Here is a 20,332-nt window from a genome sequence, read left to right on the forward strand (position 1 = left end):
TTGACTTAGCTTATCTAAAGCAGTTTATAAGCTGAAAACAGCTTATAAGCCAAAAAAAAAAGTTAGACTACCCCAACTTATTTTTTTTAGCTTATAAGTTGTTTGCAGCTTATAGGCATAAGTCCATCCAAGCAGGCTCTTAATTATTGAATTATCCGAGCTGAAGCAATTTATATGTAAGAAACTTATTTTGTACTCCCTCCATAATCACGTCCATTATGAAAGTCAAAAAATACAATACGGAGTTTATTAAACTTCTCTATTTATTGGATCTTTTCAAGAATTGAATAATATTAAATATGATTACTTTTTTAATTTAATGCTAAGGGCATAGTTAAAAATACTTATCAATTTTTATCTTTAATTCATAGGTTAACACTTGTTTTAGGGCAACCATTTTTGCTAAGGTGGCTATTATTTTGGGACGGTTGGAGTACTACATGATCTACATATAATATAAAGTTAGACATAGACAATCCTATGTGACACCTCTTTATGGCCAAGGATCCTAATTATCTTTTTTCTCTTTTTTTTTTTTTTTTGCAATTTTTTCTTCCTTCATCCTATTAGTTTAGCTTATATTAAATTTTCAAAAAATCAAAAAGTCTCTTTCCTTCATAATTATTTTTATTAAATTGAGAAATTAATATGTATTAATGACTATGTTTTTCATCTTCTCCTGTATTCTACGAATTTTGGCCATTTTTACCATTCATGTGTCAACCATTTTAATCTCCAATCAAATTGAATAATTAATACATATTAATGGGTTAGGTCTTTTCCCTAGAAAAAAAAAAGGTTACTTTTTTTTTTGTCTTCTTTCGCTATTTGTATGGGCATAAAGAACAAGGCTACATATTTTCTTTACAATCATCTTGTGGCCGAACAGCAATATGAAAGAGGGTTTTGGTTTTTTCCAGTTTTCTTGGTCATCAAAGAAAAAAGTTTGGTAATTCTCCACAATTGTGGATTTTGTTTAATGAAATCTTAAAGTTGTATCTTTTTTTTTCCTCTCTTTTTTTTTGTTGCTGCTAGGTTTCTTGACCACGCAAAAGGGATATAAAAAAAAAAATACAAAGCACGATCGGAATATGCTGGTGGTACTTCTAGCGAATTTGGAGTTATATTGGCGAAGAAAAGATATTCTACTTATAACATTCTCTCGAGTTTTGGTGTTTTATCTTCTCTTGCAAAGGTGCAGTTAATATAAAATATCGCAGTAGTAAGTATAAACGATTACCATTTATCATTTTTGCTAATTGTTTGTAGCACAGATACAAAATAAAGCTATTAAGTTGTATGCTGATTTGACTAGAATTTCTTTATACCTCTTACACTCCAATACTGAACTATCAACACTACCATTTGCTTCCATCAGAGAAAAATTTCAATTATGTCCCTTCAAATTCATCATTAGGCTACACCAGATAAGTTTTTAAATCTGTATTATGTTTATAAATGTATAATCTATATTTTTGTTGTTTATTTTAGTATTAATTATTCTTATTGCTACCATGTGCGCAGTATGTCCCTTTTGTGGGGTCCAGTCCCCTATCCCATATTTTAAGGAAGGAAGATTTTTATTCATTTGACAAAATCACATTGGTAGCAATTGTGGAATTGGCCAACAAGTCAATTCTTTTGTTCACATTTTCGTGATGTAAGCGCTTACCTCATCATAGTCGTGATGTAAGCGCTTACCTCATCATAGGAAATTCATTCCTATAAATAGGCAGCTTATGGTTCATTTGTAACACACCAAAATCATTTGCTATACACACCAAAAATCTCAAACAATACATCTGAGTGAGAGCAAAGTGAGGTATACCATAGACTATGTAAGAAAATAGTCTATGAAGAAAAATAGAGTGCGAGTGATATTGTAGTGAGGTGGAAAAATCAAAAGAGTGTTATTTCTTTTGAGGGTGTAGTGGTCTTAGGAGTATTTGTACTCGTTACTACACAGTGTAAAATTTCTCGCTATAGTGATATCAGCTGCTCCTCTTGGTCGTGGTTTTTCCCTTATTCAGAAGGGTTTCCATGTAAAATCTTGGTGTCATTATTGCTGCATTTTATTCTTACCGATTTAACCATAAGTTAGTGTTCCGCGTTTATCACTAATACCGTGAATATTATTTTTGCGGGTCTATTTTATTCCCAACAAGTGGTATCAGAGCCAAGGTTCTGTCTGAGTATGCTCTGTGGTTGCAGCACAGTCTGAACTTCCACATCAGAAAAGAATTACTTTGGTCTTCGAATAAAATAGTATTTGTATTTGTGATAAACGATGGAAGCCAACATAGTAGAATGATTACTTTGAGTGGCGTAAATTATGCCATTTGGAAGGGCAAAATGGAAGATTTGCTCTATGTCAAGAATTTTCATCAACCTGTCTTTGGAAATAAAAAGTCTGATAATAAATCAGATGAAGAGTGGAATTTGTTGCATCGGCAGGTTTGCGGCTTTATTAGACAGTGGGTTGACGATAATGTGTTGAACCATATTTCTGGGGAGACACATGCTCGGACCCTATGGGAGCATCTTGAAAGTTTGTATGCTCGGAAAACTGGGGATCATGAACCAGTTATCTGCTATGGGCATTAATTTTGATGAATAAATTCAAGGCCTGTTTCTACTTGGTTCCCTACCAGATTCTTGGGAAATTATTAGAACTTCATTATCAAATTCTGCTCCGGATGGTGTGATCTCTATGGATCTTGCCAAGAGCAGTCTTTTAAATGAAGAGATAAGAAGAAAATCTCAAGGTTCCTCCTCATCAGATGTCTTGGTGACTGACACTAGGGGGAGAGGCAAGAATCGTGGTTCTCAAAATAGAGAACATCATAGAAGAAAATCCAGAAGCAGACTTAAAGATATTGAGTGCTATCATTGCGGGAAAAAAGGGCACACAAAGAAGTTCTGCCGGATTTTGAAAAAGGAGAATAGAGATAAGGAGGAAAAGAAAGAAGATGGAAATCGTGTTGCCGTTGTCACTACAGAAGATCTTGTTACTGTCCTTGATGCGGATCTGATAAATATTGCTTGTGATGAGTCAAGTTGAGTTGTGGACAGTGGTGCCGCATCTCATGTGACATCAAGGAAGGAACTTTTCTCATCCTATACTCCGGGTGACTTTGGAACTTTGAGTATGGGTAATGAGACTGTATCTAGGGTGGCTGGTGTTGGAACGATTTGTTTGAAAACTAGTATTGGAACTAAACTAGTTTTAAACAATGTAAAGCATGCACCTGATGTTCGTTTGCACTTGATCTCTGTTGGTGTTTTGGATGATGAGGGATATGTCAGTACCAATGGTGCTGGAAAGTGGAAGCTTACTAAAGGTTCTATGATTGTGGCTCGTGGCGAAAAGCGTCGTGGTCTATACTGGACTACGGCCTCTACCTGTGTTGATATGGTGAATGCAGTTGAGAGCAATAACTCTTCAACGTTATGGCATAAGAGGTTTAGCCACATTAGCGAGAAAGGACTAAATGTTCTGGCCAAAAAGAAATTATTGTCAACTTTCAAAAGTGCTAAATTAGAAAAGTGTGAGCACTGCTTGGCTGGAAAACAAAATAGAGTTTCTTTCAAGTCTCATCCTCCTTCAAGAAAGACAAAGTTGCTTGAGTTGGTGCATTCAGATTTATGTGGTCCAATGAAGACAAGGACTTTGGGTGGTGCACTTTACTTTGTTACTTTTATTGATGATTGCTCAAGGAAACTTTGGGTCTACGTCTTGAAGACTAAAGACCAAGTGTTGGGTGTCTTTAAGCAATTTCAGGCTTCAGTTGAAAGAGAAACTGGAAAGAAGCTGAAGTGTATTCGTACTGATAACGGTGGTGAATATTGTGGACCGTTTGACGAATATTGCAAGCAACAGGGTATCAGACACCAGAAGACTCCTCCTAAGACTCCTCAGCTTAATGGTTTAGCAAAGAGGATGAATAGGACTTTGATGGAAAGAGTCAAATGTTTGCTTTCTGAAGCAAAGTTGCCGAATTCCTTTTGGGGTGAGGCTTTGTTGACCGCCGCACATGTTATTAATCTATCCCCTGCGGTTGCTTTGCAAAGTGATGTTCCAAACAGAGTTTGGTATGGCAAGGATGTTTCCTATGACCACTTGAAAGTGTTTGGTTGCAAAGCTTTTGTACATGTGCCTAAAGATGAGAGGTCGAAATTAATTGCCAAGACAAGGCAGTGCATCTTCATTGGTTATGGCCTTGATGAATTTGGTTACAGGCTATATGATCCAATTGAGAAGAAGGTCATGAGAAGCCGTGATGTTATCTTCGTGGAGGATCAAACCATTGAAGATATCAACAAAGCAGAGAAGATAAAATCTTCAAGTTCTGAAGGTTTAGTTAATCTTGATCAAGTCCCTCATACAAATGTTGATGACGTTGGTGGGCTCAATGACGATGGTGATGCCCAGAATCATGTTCCAGATCAGCATGTTGATGATGATAACAATGCTGCTATTGACGAGGTAGATGCTTCTACTCATGAAGTCGTGGATGAGCCAGATATTCCACTTAGAAGGTCTATTAGACAGCATGTTCCTTCTTCCCGTTATTCACCTAATGAGTATGTATTACTCACTGATGGGGGAGAACCTGAATGTTATGAGGAGGCCATGGAAGATGAGCACAAGGATCAAATTAGAAGCCAGTGTACCCTCCTTCAGGTGAATGGGACTGGAGGGGGAGATTTGTGGGGTCCAGTCCCCTATCCCATATTTTAAGGAAGGAAGATTTTTCTTCTTTTGACAAATCACATTGGTAGCAATTGTGGAATTGGCCAACAAGCCAATTCTTTTGTTCACATTTCGTGATGTAAGCGCTTACCTCATCATAGTCGTGATGTAAGCGATTACCTCATCATAGTCGTGATGTAAGCGCTTACCTCATCATAGTCGTGATGTAAGCGCTTACCTCATCATAGGAAATTCATTACTATAAATAGACAGCTTATGGTTCATTTGTAACACACCAAAATCATTTGCTATACACACCAAAAATCTCAGACAATACATCTGAGTGAGAGCAAAGTGAGGTATACCATAGACTATGTAAGAAAATAGTCTATGAAGAAAAATAGAGTGTGAGTGATATTGTAGTGAGGTGGAAAAATCAAAAGAGTGTTATTTCTTTTGAGGGTGTAGTGGTCTTAGGAGTATTTGTACTCGTTACTACACAGTGTAAAATTCCTCGCTATAGTGATATCAGCTGCTCCTCTTGGCCGTGGTTTTTCCCTTATTCAGAAGGGTTTCCACGTAAAATCTTGGTGTCATTATTGCTGCATTTTATTCTTACCGATTTAACCATAAGTTAATGTTCCGCATTTATCACTAATACCGTGAATATTATTTTTGCGGGTCTATTTTATTCCCAACACCTTTCAGTAACAAAATTTCAGTTGTTTTACCGTTTGTGTCGCAAGAGCATTAGGAGGTCGTCTTCCAAATAATTTTCGTTGCTAAGTTCGTAATTCATTTGTATGAGAAAATTCATCTTTTCAACATACAATAAATAATAATTTATTATACATTACACATATCTGCTATTACTTGCCAAATTTATAAATTAACCCAACTATATTTTGAAGCCTTTTCTTTTTCCTAAAAAATGAGGAATAGTATCTAAATTATTAACTTGCTGAATTTAGAAAGGTGACGTTACACATTTCTTAAATCAGAAAATGCAATTATCATTTTTTCTCTTCTTATTTTTTAAAACTCAAAAGTCTTTAAATATTTTGCTTCTTTTCCCCTTCTTCCTCAATCAATTTGACTAACGTTTTAAACTTTCTAATAAAAGCAACATATTTTTTCTCTTCCTCTTTTCTCATTTGTTTTCGTATTTCTTACTCAATGTTCTAACTTCCCTTTAATGCTTTTATGTGTTTCAATATCATAAGGAACTTTAACAAAATTTTGATAGGGATCAAAGTAGTGGCTTTACTATTAAGAGTAGGAATGTGCTTATAGCATGCATTTGTTTTCTCCTTTTGTTGTTGTTGATCAAAAGAAACTTTTCATTTTCATTTTTAACTTTGTGCTTATGGGACTGCAATTTTATGTGATTTTAATATCATGTATTTGCTTTAGGTTCATTTGCTCAGAGAGAGGTTCATAGCTAACAAACACGAAAAGTTAACAAACACGAAATTTTTAAAAAAATTTAAGCATGCTTTAAAATAATTGTGTTAATCATTAAAATAATTGTGTTAATCATTATTGAGAGTAGGATTTTCAAAGTTACTTTATTTTCCTTTTAGTTATTTAATCAGCAGGTAATTTTTGTTACTTCTCTTAGGTTTTTCACTTTGTGCTTTTTAGGTTGTAATTTTTTTGAGATTTTGATTTTCCTTATTTTTGTATGAAGCCAATGCTCTCATAGAGAAATTCGAGCTCAACAAGAAATGTATTTTGTTCTTATTTCTTACTTAGTAAATCTACAATTTTTATGCTTATTAGCGCGTTCCTTTTACTTTTTATGCATATGTATTGTAACATTTAATACCTTGGTAGAACAATAACAACAACACACGCAGTGTAATTTCACAAGTGGAGTCTGAGGAGGGTAAAATGTACGCAGACCTTACCTCAACCTTTATGGGGAAAAATAAATTTAGGGATTAATGCCTTTGTCTTTTATTTTACTTTTCTATTTCAATTTTTTTCCCCATTAAATCTATTATTCTTTTTTTGTAAGAGAATATTATTCACGATCGCGCGAAGCGCAGAGAAGTACACTGGTATTAAATGCGAGAAAACTTTTGAAATAGTAATGAAATTGTGTATTAGCTGGAATGTTAAGGATTCCTAATTTGTCATTCTTCATCATCAATATCACTGCACAATCGATGTCACTGCAAGAAGTTACAGTCAAGAGAGTGCATCATTCAATGTCATGCTCACGGCTAAGCCTGTCAACCGGTTCCAACCGGAACCGCCTAACCGGTTCCGGTTAACCGATTTTAAAGTCCAAACCAGAACCGGTCCGGTTTGGATTGGTTAAAATATATATTTTTTTTGTATTATATATATATTATAGTATTTATTTGTATATTGTAGGTATATTTACATATGTTATACAACTTTATAATTAAAGTTTAAATATTTACTGACTAACAGCCTAACAGCAAGTCAGCAATACAGAATAGTGGTTTTCGTACACATATATATGTATAACTTACATATACTTATATCTTATATATATGTACTATATACTATATATATGTATAACTTAATATATATACTAAATATATGTAGTATATATTATATATACATATCTACTATATATACAATATATACTTAATATATATACTATATATATTTATATAATATATATACTTATATACTATATATACTTATATATGTGTATAACTTAATATATATAGTATATATACTATATATACTTATATACTATATATACTTGTATATATGTACTATATACTATATATACTTACTTATATACTATATATACTATATATACTTATATATGTGTATAACTTAATATATATAGTATATATACTTACTATATATACTATATATACTTATATTCCTAACTTAATAAAAGTAAAAATATGAATACAAGTAAATAGAAGAAAGCTCAATGAGCCATATATTTTATTCATTCTTGGATAACATTTATTTGCAAGTTGTATTTTTTTTTAACTTGCAAATAATACATGAGTTATACAAAAATAGTAGAATAATAAAATCACCAATTTTGAACAATTTCGTTAATTTCCCCCACATCATATTCGGTCATGGAAATATCTTCAAAGTCTTCCATTTGGTCCGGTCCACTAGCTATCAAATCTTCAATTTCTTCCTCTTCGCCTTGCTCCGCTTCTGAGTTTTGGTTGCGTCGCTCCGATCTAATCCAATCTCGAATGCACACTAGTACTTGCAAGCTAAAGCCGGATAATGAATGTCTATGGTCTCCAATTTGTTGTCTTCCTTGGCTAAATGCGCTTTCCGAAGCCACGGTTGATACTTAAACCGTAAGGATATCTCGAGTCATTCTTGAAAGTACCGGATAGCTTGCCTTGTACTTCTTCCACCATGCTAAGACGTCCAAGTCATCCTTGATATCCACATTTGGCTGCATCAAATAAAAGTTAAATTCATCAAAGTTTGCAGTAGAAGAAGAAGTTGGTTGTGAATGTAAAACTTTTAAACCCGACAAACCCTTTTTGCTACTCTGAGAAGTAGTAGGGCGTGGAGCAACGGGTGTAGCACGTTCTTCCAAACTAAAATAATGAGTAAAAACTTTTCTAAACTCATCATCAATAGCGAGATCGGCTTCAGCTAAAGATGGTTGAACTCCCTCTTCAATTTCTAAAAATGTATAAATTTGACTAACCAAATTTTTAGTATAAGACACTTTTAAACAAGGATTTAAAAGGGAACCCAATATAAATAAAGTTGGGATGGGAAAAAAATACTTCTTAAATTTGATTATCATTTCAAAAATAGCCACTTGATAATCGGGTTTATATTTATACTCTTGTAAAACTCTAGCTATTTCCGCTGAGTAGGCTAAAATTCCGGTTACCGTGGGATAGAATTGTCTAGAAAAAGCAAGAGTTGCATTATAAAAAATTTCTAAGAGTTCAATACATTCTTTAACATCTTCCCAATGCCTAAAAGTTAACCAATCCTCACTATCAATATTATACTTGTTGTGAACTTGTTGTATGAGAATCCTATACTCATATGCTTGTTGTAGCATAATGTAAGTGTAGTTCCACCTAGTTTCAATTTCTACTTGAATTTTCCTAGGTCTAAGGTTATTTTCCACACAAGCATTCTTAAAATCTCTAATTCTTCCCCTATTAGCATTACAAAAAAGAAACGCAACAGCATTTCTAACTTTTTGAACAGAATCATCAAAATGCATAAGACCATCTTTAACAATTAAATTTAAAATGTGACAACTACATCTTACATGAAAAATATTTCTTAGAGGAGGGTTTATTTCTCTTTTTAAAAGACGAATTGCCTTTGTATTATTAGAAGCATTATCTAAAGCAATACAAAGTGTTTTTCTATAAATGTTAAAAAATCTCATTATAGTAGACATTGAATCGGCTAAAAATTTTCCATCGTGACGACCTTTTCCTTCGTCGTATAAAAAAACTATAATTCTTTTTTGCATAACCCAGTTGTCATCAACCCAATGACATGTAATAGCAAAAAAATCTAAATGGTTAATACTAAGACCCAAATCAGCGGTAAGACAAACATTACAATTTAAAGAATTAAATACATGGCGCAAATAAAATCTATATTTTTTAAACAAATCTATAACATCGGCTCTACAAGTACTTCTAGGAATACCCTCAAATAACGGGTTATAACAACGTTGAATGTAAGTAACAAACCCCAAACCCGAGGGAAAGGAAAATGGTAAACAATCATAAGCTACCATTTTAGCTATTTCTACGCGTTCTTTTTTCTTGTCATACTTAAAATTTCTACCGGTTCGTGGGTCTATCGTCATTTGAATCCCCCCCACATTTGAACCCGTTTGTTCTCCCCAAATATCCATATGTTTGGTTCTCATATGAGCATTTAGTGTACCCGTTCCACCATCCTTACCAGTTCCTTGCTTAAAACTAAATACTTGTCCACATAGGGTACATGTAACTGATTGGTTTTCCCTATCCTTAGTCATAAATTTCCAAACTTTAGCTGTTGGCTTACGAGTTCTAGGCGGTTTGTCTTGTGTATGTGATTGTGCAGGACCTGTATCTCCTATGGGATTTTCGGGGGGTTGTGTTTCATCATCATCATCATCTAAGTCTTCATTAAAAGTGTCGGTAAAATGTTGTTGCATTGCCTCATGACATAAAAGTGGATTATTTCCACCAACATCAATACCTAAATTAGGTGTTTCTTCCACAAATGTTTCCTCATTAAGCGCACCCCTAACAATACGACTACTACTACCGGCACCACGTCTTAATCTCTCTGACATTATTAAATAGAAATAATTTAAATCACAATCAAATAAATCACAAGAAAATAAATTACAACAAATTAAATTTGCTAGAATTAAATTGCGTAAATTAAATTTCGAAAAATAAATTGCTAGAATTAAATTGCGAAAATTAAAGATAGAGTTGAAACGAAGGTACCAAATTGCCGGATTAATTTCCAACAAAGCGAAGGCGGCTAGAATTGCAAATCCACCAAAGCTACTTCGGATTGTTGCAAAATCATCAACTCCACCAACAATATTATAATTGCAAAATTAATAATTGAAAGTTGAAACTATAATAAGACTTTGTGGCTAATTATTGCAAAGTAACTATAATTGAGAGATTGAGATTTGAGAGAAAGATGAAGAAGAGTGAATTGAAATGAAAATGAAGAAGGGTTTATATAGGGGTGGGGGAGGGGTTAAAGTGTTAAAAAAAAAAAATTGAGGGCCAAAAATTAAGAAAATGACCGTTTGGTAACGACCATTTTTGCAAATGGACCGTTGCCAACGGTCCATTACCGAGGCCCAACGGCTCTTTCCTTTTTTTTTTTTTTTTTTTTTTTTTTTTATAATTTTAACCGGTTTAACAGGTTTAACCGGTCCGGTTCCGGTTAAAAAAAATTTGGAACCGGACCGGTAAACTAATATCCGGTTAACCGGAACCGGTTAACCGGAACCGGTTAACCGGTTATACCGATTCCGGTTTCGGTTTAACCGGTCCGGTTACCGGTTAAAACCGGTTACAATGAACCGGTTGACACCTTTACTCACGGCTCACCTAAGCAATCCAGTTTATTATAAAGAAAGGCATAATTGTCCTTTTCCAACTCTCTTTCGAAATATCAGTTAAACACCTGATTTTGGAATTATAGGGTCCGGTTGGAAATTAACTTTTTATAAGTTTTTGAAAATGAGTTTTTCAAGTAAAAAGAAAATTCAATTCACAAAAATTTTAACATTTTTTCCAAAATGCATGTGAAAACACAATATCAACTTTCAACTTCTACTTCAGATACTAGTTTTTTTTTTTTTTTTTTAATATCACTTAATTCATGTCAAAATGATATGATATTACTCCAAATTGTTCGAGGTGAAGTCATTACTCTTTTTCAAATCAGAATTTTCACTATGAAGTTTCAAAATGTAAAGAAATAAAAACACAAAAAAAGCAATAGGATCCAATATATAATATTAGTGCATGTATACATATATACAATATAATTTTTTCCATAAAAAGAAAAGAGTGTCAAATTATCTATTACCTTCTCTTGAACAACGATAGCTCTATCCTTTGAGTGATGACATGACGAAAAAGTTTGATTATTACTTTAGCGTTATGAGTTTTTCGTTCATTAATTGTGGTGTAAAAGTGAATAGGTAGATCTAATTTATTTTAACATGAGTTTCACCACTATCAGGTGAAGTAAAACAAGACCACTGCTTTTGAAGTAGTGCAAGGAGCGATATGATGCAAAGGATAACTGGTAAGGACCAGAGAAGGACGCATCCTGTTCGAAATAAATATGAGTGACCACTCCTTCCTTCGTCAATTTATTTGTCTTAGATTAACTTGACAGTCAGAAATAAATTTCAATATATAAAGGAAGATTTTTTAATTTTATGATATTGAACTACTTCATGTTAATGCATTAAAATCCTTTTAATTTGTGATCTTTAACATGCAATATGAGATGTTAAAATTAGAAAGTTATCAAATTAAAAAAGAAACATTCTTTTTAAATATTAAACAATATAAGACATACATATTGAAATATAAACCATTTTTCTTCTTTAATTTCTTTGATTTTCCGATGTGGCCCAACAGTCAACTACGCCTACAAAGCTTTAAATACATTTAAGTTGAAGATTTGACTGGGGCAGCCCCTACTGACCGGCATGATCGGTCTCTGTTTAGAAGTGTCAGTGTACTTTCATTCAATATAAATGGCACTGTCTGTTGCCTGTTCCACACACTCCCATTTTCTGATTCTCTAGTCTACTACTCCCTCTTAGCTGTCTCAAGCAGGTTGGTTTTTTAAGAGTTGAAGACTAATTGAAAAATATTCTGATATTTGGTTGATGAGTAAAAAAAAGTTAAAAATAATTAAGTACTAATAATATTAGGTGTGAAATTTTGGTAAGTGAAGATGATAAAAGGGGGACGAAATAGACCTAAGATTACGTGAAACGAAGTTGTCTCAAACTAAAAGTAGGTATATATATGTATATATATATATATATGACTTATTGTTCACTTTTATTTTATTCTCCTTGATGAGAATATGAAATACGCTTGAGTAAAGAGTTAAGAATTGAATAGCTGATTCCAACTCATTTGAGATTGAAACGTAATAATTGTTGTTATGATAATATTGATAATTCAAAAAAATATTTGAAGTGAAATGCTTGAGTGGTAAAGATAAATAGATTCTCTAAGTACTAGTTGCAACAAGTGATAGTATAAAGTTAATTTTCTTAAATAACTAGTTAGGATAAGGACGTAAAGATAATTTGCATCCAATTTGTCCTTGAAAGAGTGTTCACATCATCAAATCACACTAGACTTTGCTTACCTCACACATACGCACTGTTTTTTTTTTCCCCTCCCAGAGAATTTATAGTGTTTTCATACTTTCCCTCCAATGTGACTCGAACCCAGGACCTACCAGTCGTGGGTGGAGGTGCTTAACCACTGTGTAACACACTCATGGAGACAATAATATGATGTTCAAAAGACAAAAAGAATGGGCAAAAAGAAGGTAGGTGGAGAACTAAAGAATTTCCCCAAGTGAGAAATATCCCCATTCTGGACTTAATTATTCTCTCACATAATTACTACAAAACGAGTAGAAACCTAGCTAATAGCTACTAGTGCATCTATCATTTGTCCCCTAACTTCTATGTCCTAATTTGAATCCAAAATAAACTAAAATCAAATGAAGTTTGGCCGAGACCAAAAGGGTGCAACATCAAGATTATGAGCATAACTTATCTATGCCTATCAACTATTGGATATGTATAATATAATATCAAACAAAAAACTCTATCCAACTCAAGATTTCATTTTGCATTAATGCAACCAAATTCCAGCCTAGAGCATGGCAGGTTTTCTATCAGAAGGGTCATCCCAAGGCTCTGCAACAACACCAAATCCACCTTCCATTGAGCTTAAAAAAGCTGAAAACCCGTTCGATGGAGTTCCACTTGCACCATTTCCTAAACCAAGAAAATCAAGTGTTGGAGGCCTGCTTCCGAACATCATAGACTGATGAGATATCGACGGACCCATCATCAAGTCCGTCAATCCTGAAGGACCATTAGTAGGAACTTGCACCCCAAGCCCGGTTGGTACCTCTACGATATTGCTCTCTAGCTTCACACGTCCGAGAGAATTACTCCTTCGGGCGAGTGAAATGTCATCCGGTGCAGAGGTACTTGATGACATAGCCAATCCGAGGCCACGAAGAAACGAGTTGTTCGAGGTTGTAGAGCCCATTTGGGCGGCTTTTTGAAGCAATGCAGTTGCAGATAATGCCGGTTGTGTTGCTGTTGAGCCGTAATGCAGGCCGTGGCCTGTGTGTTCTTGGAATAAAGCTGGCCCATTATTGGACAAGTAAAACGAAGACGACAATGAAAGCGACATTGGTTCTACAGTCGTCATTTGCTCGGTCTCAATAACACGTAAAATATCCGAGTAAGACGAGTGGGCTTGCTCAGCTGAAGTCGACGATAATGGAAATACACTAGCAAACACCTTGCTACTACTAGGACCAGGACCAGTACCAGCAGTAGTAGTGGACATTGTGGTGGATGTGGTAATGGTAGAAACGGGTGTTGCGGTGCCTTGTGCTTGTTGTAATTGTACTCCGCCTTGATTTTGATTGTCTGGAGGCAATTCTGTCAACCAGAAAAGAACAAAAGAGGGAAGAAAAAAGAGTTTTATTCATCCAATCAAGAAAAAGATGCAATCTTTTTAAAAAATGGAATAAACTTTTGTAAGTTCGGAATCCCCAATCCAATATGAATCCCACTTTAAACAGAGACCTTTCGCATTAAAAAGCAGAAGCAATCATGAAATCTCTTTCCCTCACTCAGTGTCCCATCTTTTTTAATCCTTTAAGTTTTCGATACTTGAGCACGTACTAGCATTATATTTTTAATTAATTACACCATTTTATTATTCCTCCCTTCCCCCGTGGTCAAAACTATATTAAATGACTAGATAAATTAATGGTGAAAATCACACAAGAAGACGAAGATGCAGAAAAAAACAAGGACACTAATGGACAAATCAGAACCCAAAAAAATATTTTTCTATACATGAAGAAACACACCCCTCAAGAATTAACAATTCAAAGAATCCACGTTTTCATCCAAACGAGAGAAGCGTTTTCATAGACATACTTGTTGGCTTCTACGACGTTGACAAATTGCACATTATGCATGTGCAATACTAATAAGACCACGTAGAATTAGCCTTTATTTTTCGTGTTTTACTCTATTTTTTTTTTACCTGAACTTTGAATTGATAGAACTGGAGAAAGAACTCCAGTTGATGGAGTTAAAGGTTGTGGTGGTGGACTAGAAGAAGACGACGCCACTTTTGTAACAGCTTCATCAACCTTCAAATCTCCTTCAGTATTTGTAACCAACGGTTGAGATCTTGCACTTTCTTGAGCCAATGCATCACAAAATGCTCTATGCGTTATGAAACTATCCCTCCTTCACCATCAAATAGAAAAATATTAGTCGGCGTTCCAACAACTTTGGTTGAAATTGAACTTTTTACATTATAAATCTCGGTGGATCGTGGCAGCAAAATCAGTCTATAACTTACAATACTTCATTCCGTCTACTTAAGTCATCTGCAAAGGTTGAAATTGAACTTGACTAAATCTTTTAGACCATTATTTCACTTGAAATATTTGTCGAGCAAATTTTTGAATAGTTACACTTACGAGGAGAAAAAAGTGCACCAAGATCACTCTGTCACTTACCATGCCATCTACAAAGGTTTAAAATATTTTCACTTACAAGGAGAAAAAAGAGCAACAAGATCACTCTGTCAGTTACAATACCTCGATACGTATTAATTAAGTCGTCTACAAAAGTTGAAATTGAACTTGAATTGACTAAATCTTTTAGAACATTATTTCACTTGAAATATTCGAGCAAATTTTTTAATATTTACACTTACAAAGAGAAAAAAGAAAGAGCTAAAATTAGTGCCTGGAAAATAAAGTTCCACAATCACAACGATACTCTCTAGTACCACAAGTCTTCATATGTGCTTTCCAATCTGACTGCACAGCATACTTTTTGGTGCAACGTTCACACTTAAACTTTTTCTCACCATGTTTTCTACAAAAATGCTTCTTAATTCCTGTAAGATCACCTAAAGCTCTAGAAGGATCATGATGAACACACGTGGCTTCCGGACAAACGTAAACACGTTTTCTCACTTCATTACTCGTACGTTGTCGGAGTTTCCATGGCAAGTTGTGTCCCCTTCGATGTAGCTGTAAATTTTGGTCTCTTTGAAAAACTTTGTTACAAATCTCACACACGAATCTGTTTGTTGTCATTAGAGCTTTTGGTGATAGAGCTATTACTTCTGCTTCTGGATCTACAATCAAACCCTCCATTTTTAAGGGTAAAAAAAAGTAGCAGAAATCCAAAAAAGTTGGATAGCTTTTGGCCATAGATTTTGTGAAATTTGAAAAATACTTTTTAGAACTTGAAGATGTGTTTGGACATGCATTTTACGTGAAAATATTTGAAGTCTCTTGAGTGGAAGAATTTTTTTACCAAACTTGAAAAAGCGTACAAAATCTATGGCCAAACGGCAGCTTAGTGAAATTGCCAGGAAGATTTCTTTTCCTCTTTACTGAAAATTTTTGTTGTGTAATTGTTTCTTGTAATGAAGCACCAGCTACTGTCATTGATGAGGATATTTCCATCTCTGCCATATTTAGCTAAGATAACTTGAACTTTACATGTGTTTTCAGCTCAACGTCAAGTCGTTAACACACTGTGCCTTTTTGCTTAGTTGAAAAAATGGGCAGTCAAAAACTTGATTTTGAAAGTGCTCCACACCATAAATGAATACAAGAAAATTTAATTTTACAACTCCCAAAGCTAGAAATATTTGCTATTTTGTTTGGGGAATTGTTGTGTTCCCGGAAGAAGGAAACTTTTTTTCTTGAAGAAGAGAAAAATGGAAACAAGAGCTGCTTAATATTCACACATGGCGGCGCTTTGCTTTTTAGAACACAGAGTGTGTGAAAATGAAGAGACTATTTTTGAAAGCTGTCATCATAGAGATATGTAAAGTGAAACCATTTTCAACATTTCATTTTCTTAGCGGCGAGACTTGAAGAAATGACAAAAATGGTCCCTTACGCTTTATGTTTGAGGGTAGTTCAAAATAATTCTTTAAGCCCCGTTTGGCAATCCACTCTGGGACCCACCACCTAAGGTATTGTCTCTGTACAGTCGCTCAGGTATCAGCTCATATTCACGCATGCAGCGCTACTTGGGCTCGATCCCGCGTCCCCGTACTCCTTTACATTCCCCAGAGGGAATCGCCTCTTACCATCTGAGCTGCAGCTCAGATGGTAAGAGGCGATTCCCTCTGGGGAATGTAAAGGAGTACGGGGACGCGGGATCGAGCCCAAGTAGCGCTGCATGCGTGAATATGAGCTGATACCTGAGCGACTGTACAGAGACAATACCTTAGGTGGTGGGTCCCAGAGTGGATTGCCTATAAGAATTATTCGCTTTATTCCAAAAAAAAAAAAAAAAAACACTTTTTTCCGAATCACCATTTGGCCATGAGAATTTTAAATATAACTTGAAGTTATATTTTTTAATATCAAAAACTCAAAAAACTTATTTTTTAAAAAAAATTCACTTTTTTCACTTTTTTACAACTACAATTTCAAAAATTATGGCCAAACACAACTCCAACTCCAAAATTTCAGAAAAAAGTGAATTTTTTTTGGTATCTATGGACAAAAGGGTATGTACTTAATAGTTTTGCTTTTAAAAATTTGTCAAAAGTTAATATTTTTATTTTTCATCAATTTTTTATCGAACTCTATTCGCTAGATTCGACGGAAATTATAAATAAAAATAACGGAAACTCACGTTTAGAGATATAAATTTTATAATTTTAATACTTTTGAATTTATATTTAGGCCCCATTTGTCCATAGATACCAAAAAAAATTCACTTTTTTTGAAATTTTGGAGTTGGAGTTGTGTTTGGCCATAATTTTGAAATTGTAGTTTTGGTGAAATGTAGTTGTAAAAAAGTGAAAAAGTAAAAATTAACCCTTAACCGTCTATGGTTCTCAGGGTTGTGTTCGTTTCAGCCATGAATACCGTCTGGTTTCATGAGTGCATAGAGAATGGGCCTTTACTATCATTCACCTTGAAGTGGCTTACACTTCACACTCACATAGGTGATTTCTAAACGTGTAGTCCTATAGATACACTATCTGGTCATATCCTGCCAAACTTAGAAACCATTAAAAACTTTAATGGTTTATTAACTCATTAAAAAGCCTTAACGTTTTATCCTTATTTCTTAACATTGTTTTCATCACGAGAATGAGTTGAGTTATTTGATAATGTTGAACCGTCATTCATAACTTTGTTTGATCTCTTTGAACCTAGCTCTTGGGATCTCCAGTCTACTAGGTAGAGTTACCGCCATGATGACTTGTCCAAGGCCTTAACCTCATTCCCTTTGATGATCTTTCAACTGCCTCTTTAGTTAGGCCTATGGTAAGTGGATCCGACACATTATCTCTCGACTTTACATAGTCAATAGTGATAACACCACTAGAGAGTAGTTGCCTAACGGTATTGTGTCTCTGTCGTATGTGACGAGATTTTTCCGTTATACATAACACTTCCTGCCCTACCTATTGCCGCTTGGCTATCACAGTGTATGCAAATAGGTGCCATAGGTTTGGGCCAAAATGGAATATCTTCCAAAAAAATTCGAAGTCATTCAACTTATTCACCGATCATGTGTAAAGCTATGAACTTAGACTACATTGTGGACCGGGCGATACAAGTTTGTTTGGACGATTTTCAAAACACTGCTCCTCAACCTATGGTAACAACATATCCACTTGTGGATTTTATTTCGGTTGACCCGGTGATTCAATTTGCATCATTATACCCCTCAATAACCGCGGGATATTTATTATAATGCAAAACAAAACTTATAAAATAGGATATATCGCAGACTGCTGACAACACTTAAGTGACATCGTGATACCTGTGGATGGTTACATTAGTTATGGCCACAACCTTTTTAAGAATATATATATTTTTTCAACCATTCCATTTCTTATAAGTCTACTTCTTCAAATATCCAACTAATAGCACATTCACCAATGTGAAAATCCAAGCTATTGTCGATTTTTATCATTATCATCAATTGGTTCTTCGATTTATAAACCAATGAATTTATACATTCAATGAACCGTCTTGTCTTTCAAAGAGTTGTATTTCAACAGACACATTTTATCATGAAAAATCACAACCTTTCAAGTGACATCTGTTCACGAAATTAATGAACACGACCTATAATGAAAGACATATGATCAACCTCATCAAATTAGTAGTTCGATCAACTAGTCCTTACCAAGACGGAACGAGTTATCTGAATATTTCACTAACTACCATATCAATACCGCCAAGGGCATACTATGTCAATACCACCAAGGACATAAATCGTGGGGTTGACATAATAGAATAATGTCAATAAGTCAACATTTTCTGATTCTAGAAATTTGTGAACCAGAACCCAATATCCTTTACTATTGGTGGCATATCCTACGAAAACACAATCAACAGTTTCGATCCTATTTTTATCCTATTAGGTTTAGGAAGTTGCACTTTAGCCAAACACACCATACTTTGAAGTAATTCAAGTTGGGCTTTTTTCCTTTCCATTTTCACATGGAATAAATTGTGTTTTTCTATAAGCACTCGATTGAGTATTCTGGTAGTCATAAGGATAGCTTCCCCCATAAGTTCTACGGGAAACAACAACTTATTAACAAGGCATTCATTATTATCAATGATTAATTGAACGTCATATTTAACAAACAATAAAAAACGGGTAGCCTTTTACCAACGTCCATGTCAATACAGATAATTGTATTTTAATAGATACGTATTGTCATGAAAAATCATGACATTCAGATGACACTCTTTTATGAACGAATATAAATCTTCTGAGTAATATTGACCAATTAATTTAGTAGTTTCATAAGCTAGTCATCTACTACTTAAAATCCCCCAACGACTATCATCTCAAAATTCCATTAAAGATTTTGTTGGTTTGGCGTAATATACAAGAATGCCATCATTTTTCAAATCTCTTGTTATTCCAAATTAAACACTCAGTCTGTTATTGACTTTATCATAAGTCAGGAAGCCCCCACATTTCAAATATTTTAAGTACACTTGTCACACCCTCATCTTGATAGGGCATGATGGGCACCCGACTCTCATCAGAGTCGAGCAAACCCTTAGACATTCGCTCTATTAAAACCTGTCATTTCAAAAACTTTGAAAAACATAAAATTTTCCAAATAGAAATCATTATGTCTATAACGGTTATGAAAAATTTCAATCAATAAGTACTTTAGACCAATCTAAATCATCGAAAATACATACTCTTTTAAAATCCATAAATGACTCAACTGATATCACTTTGTCGACATCTCGACAAACATACCACAGGACACTGTCTGCAGAAGTCTCTAAGGAGTAAACTGAACACTATGAGTCAGGACAGGGTCTGACATACCCGTAATCATACGTATCTATACATGACTCAGCACAGCTCCAGAATGAGGTGGAACTTGCCAATCCCAGCTGACGTCCAAGCATCCTAGCTATATACTTAACCTGCCAAACAATCTGGGGCTGCGGGCATGAACGCAGCGTCCCCAGGCAAAAGGACGTCAGCACGGACAATGTACTGAGTATGTAAGGTGGTAACAAATCATAATCATAATTTGATTTAGGAGAGAAGAAATCACAATCTAACTCAATACCTGCAGCCTTCGCTGGAAGAAACATAAACATATACACGAAGTCTCCAAAACAATCTTTAAGTAAATAATGCAATCTAACACACATTCTTTAAGTAATTAATGCAATCTAACACACATGCCGCTTCCGACATATTAACAAATTGGTCCCTTCGGACAGCCGTTTCCAGCTAGTATCACAATAGTCCCTTCGGACGGCTGCTTCCGGCATAGTAATGATAGCCCCTTCGGGCAGCCGCTTCCGGCTTAATAATAA

At 34.6% G+C, this 20,332-nt stretch overlaps 1 protein-coding gene across 1 annotated transcript; it reads right to left on the reverse strand.

Moving 5' to 3' along the window:
• Positions 1-12,755: 12,755 nt before the first annotated feature.
• Positions 12,756-16,335, reverse strand: LOC132627990 (zinc finger protein GAI-ASSOCIATED FACTOR 1-like). Its single transcript, XM_060343653.1, has 4 exons — positions 15,855-16,335; positions 15,225-15,626; positions 14,509-14,717; positions 12,756-13,892 (listed from the first exon to the last, which is right to left on the reverse strand). Exons 1-4 carry the CDS (start codon positions 15,962-15,964, stop codon positions 13,087-13,089), a joined length of 1,527 nt encoding a protein of 508 aa, XP_060199636.1. The 5' UTR covers positions 15,965-16,335; the 3' UTR covers positions 12,756-13,086.
• Between the last annotated feature and the right edge of the window lie 3,997 nt (positions 16,336-20,332).

Source organism: Lycium barbarum, chromosome 2, assembly GCF_019175385.1.
Source record: "Lycium barbarum isolate Lr01 chromosome 2, ASM1917538v2, whole genome shotgun sequence".
In the NCBI taxonomy this organism is placed as follows: domain Eukaryota; kingdom Viridiplantae; phylum Streptophyta; class Magnoliopsida; order Solanales; family Solanaceae; genus Lycium; species Lycium barbarum.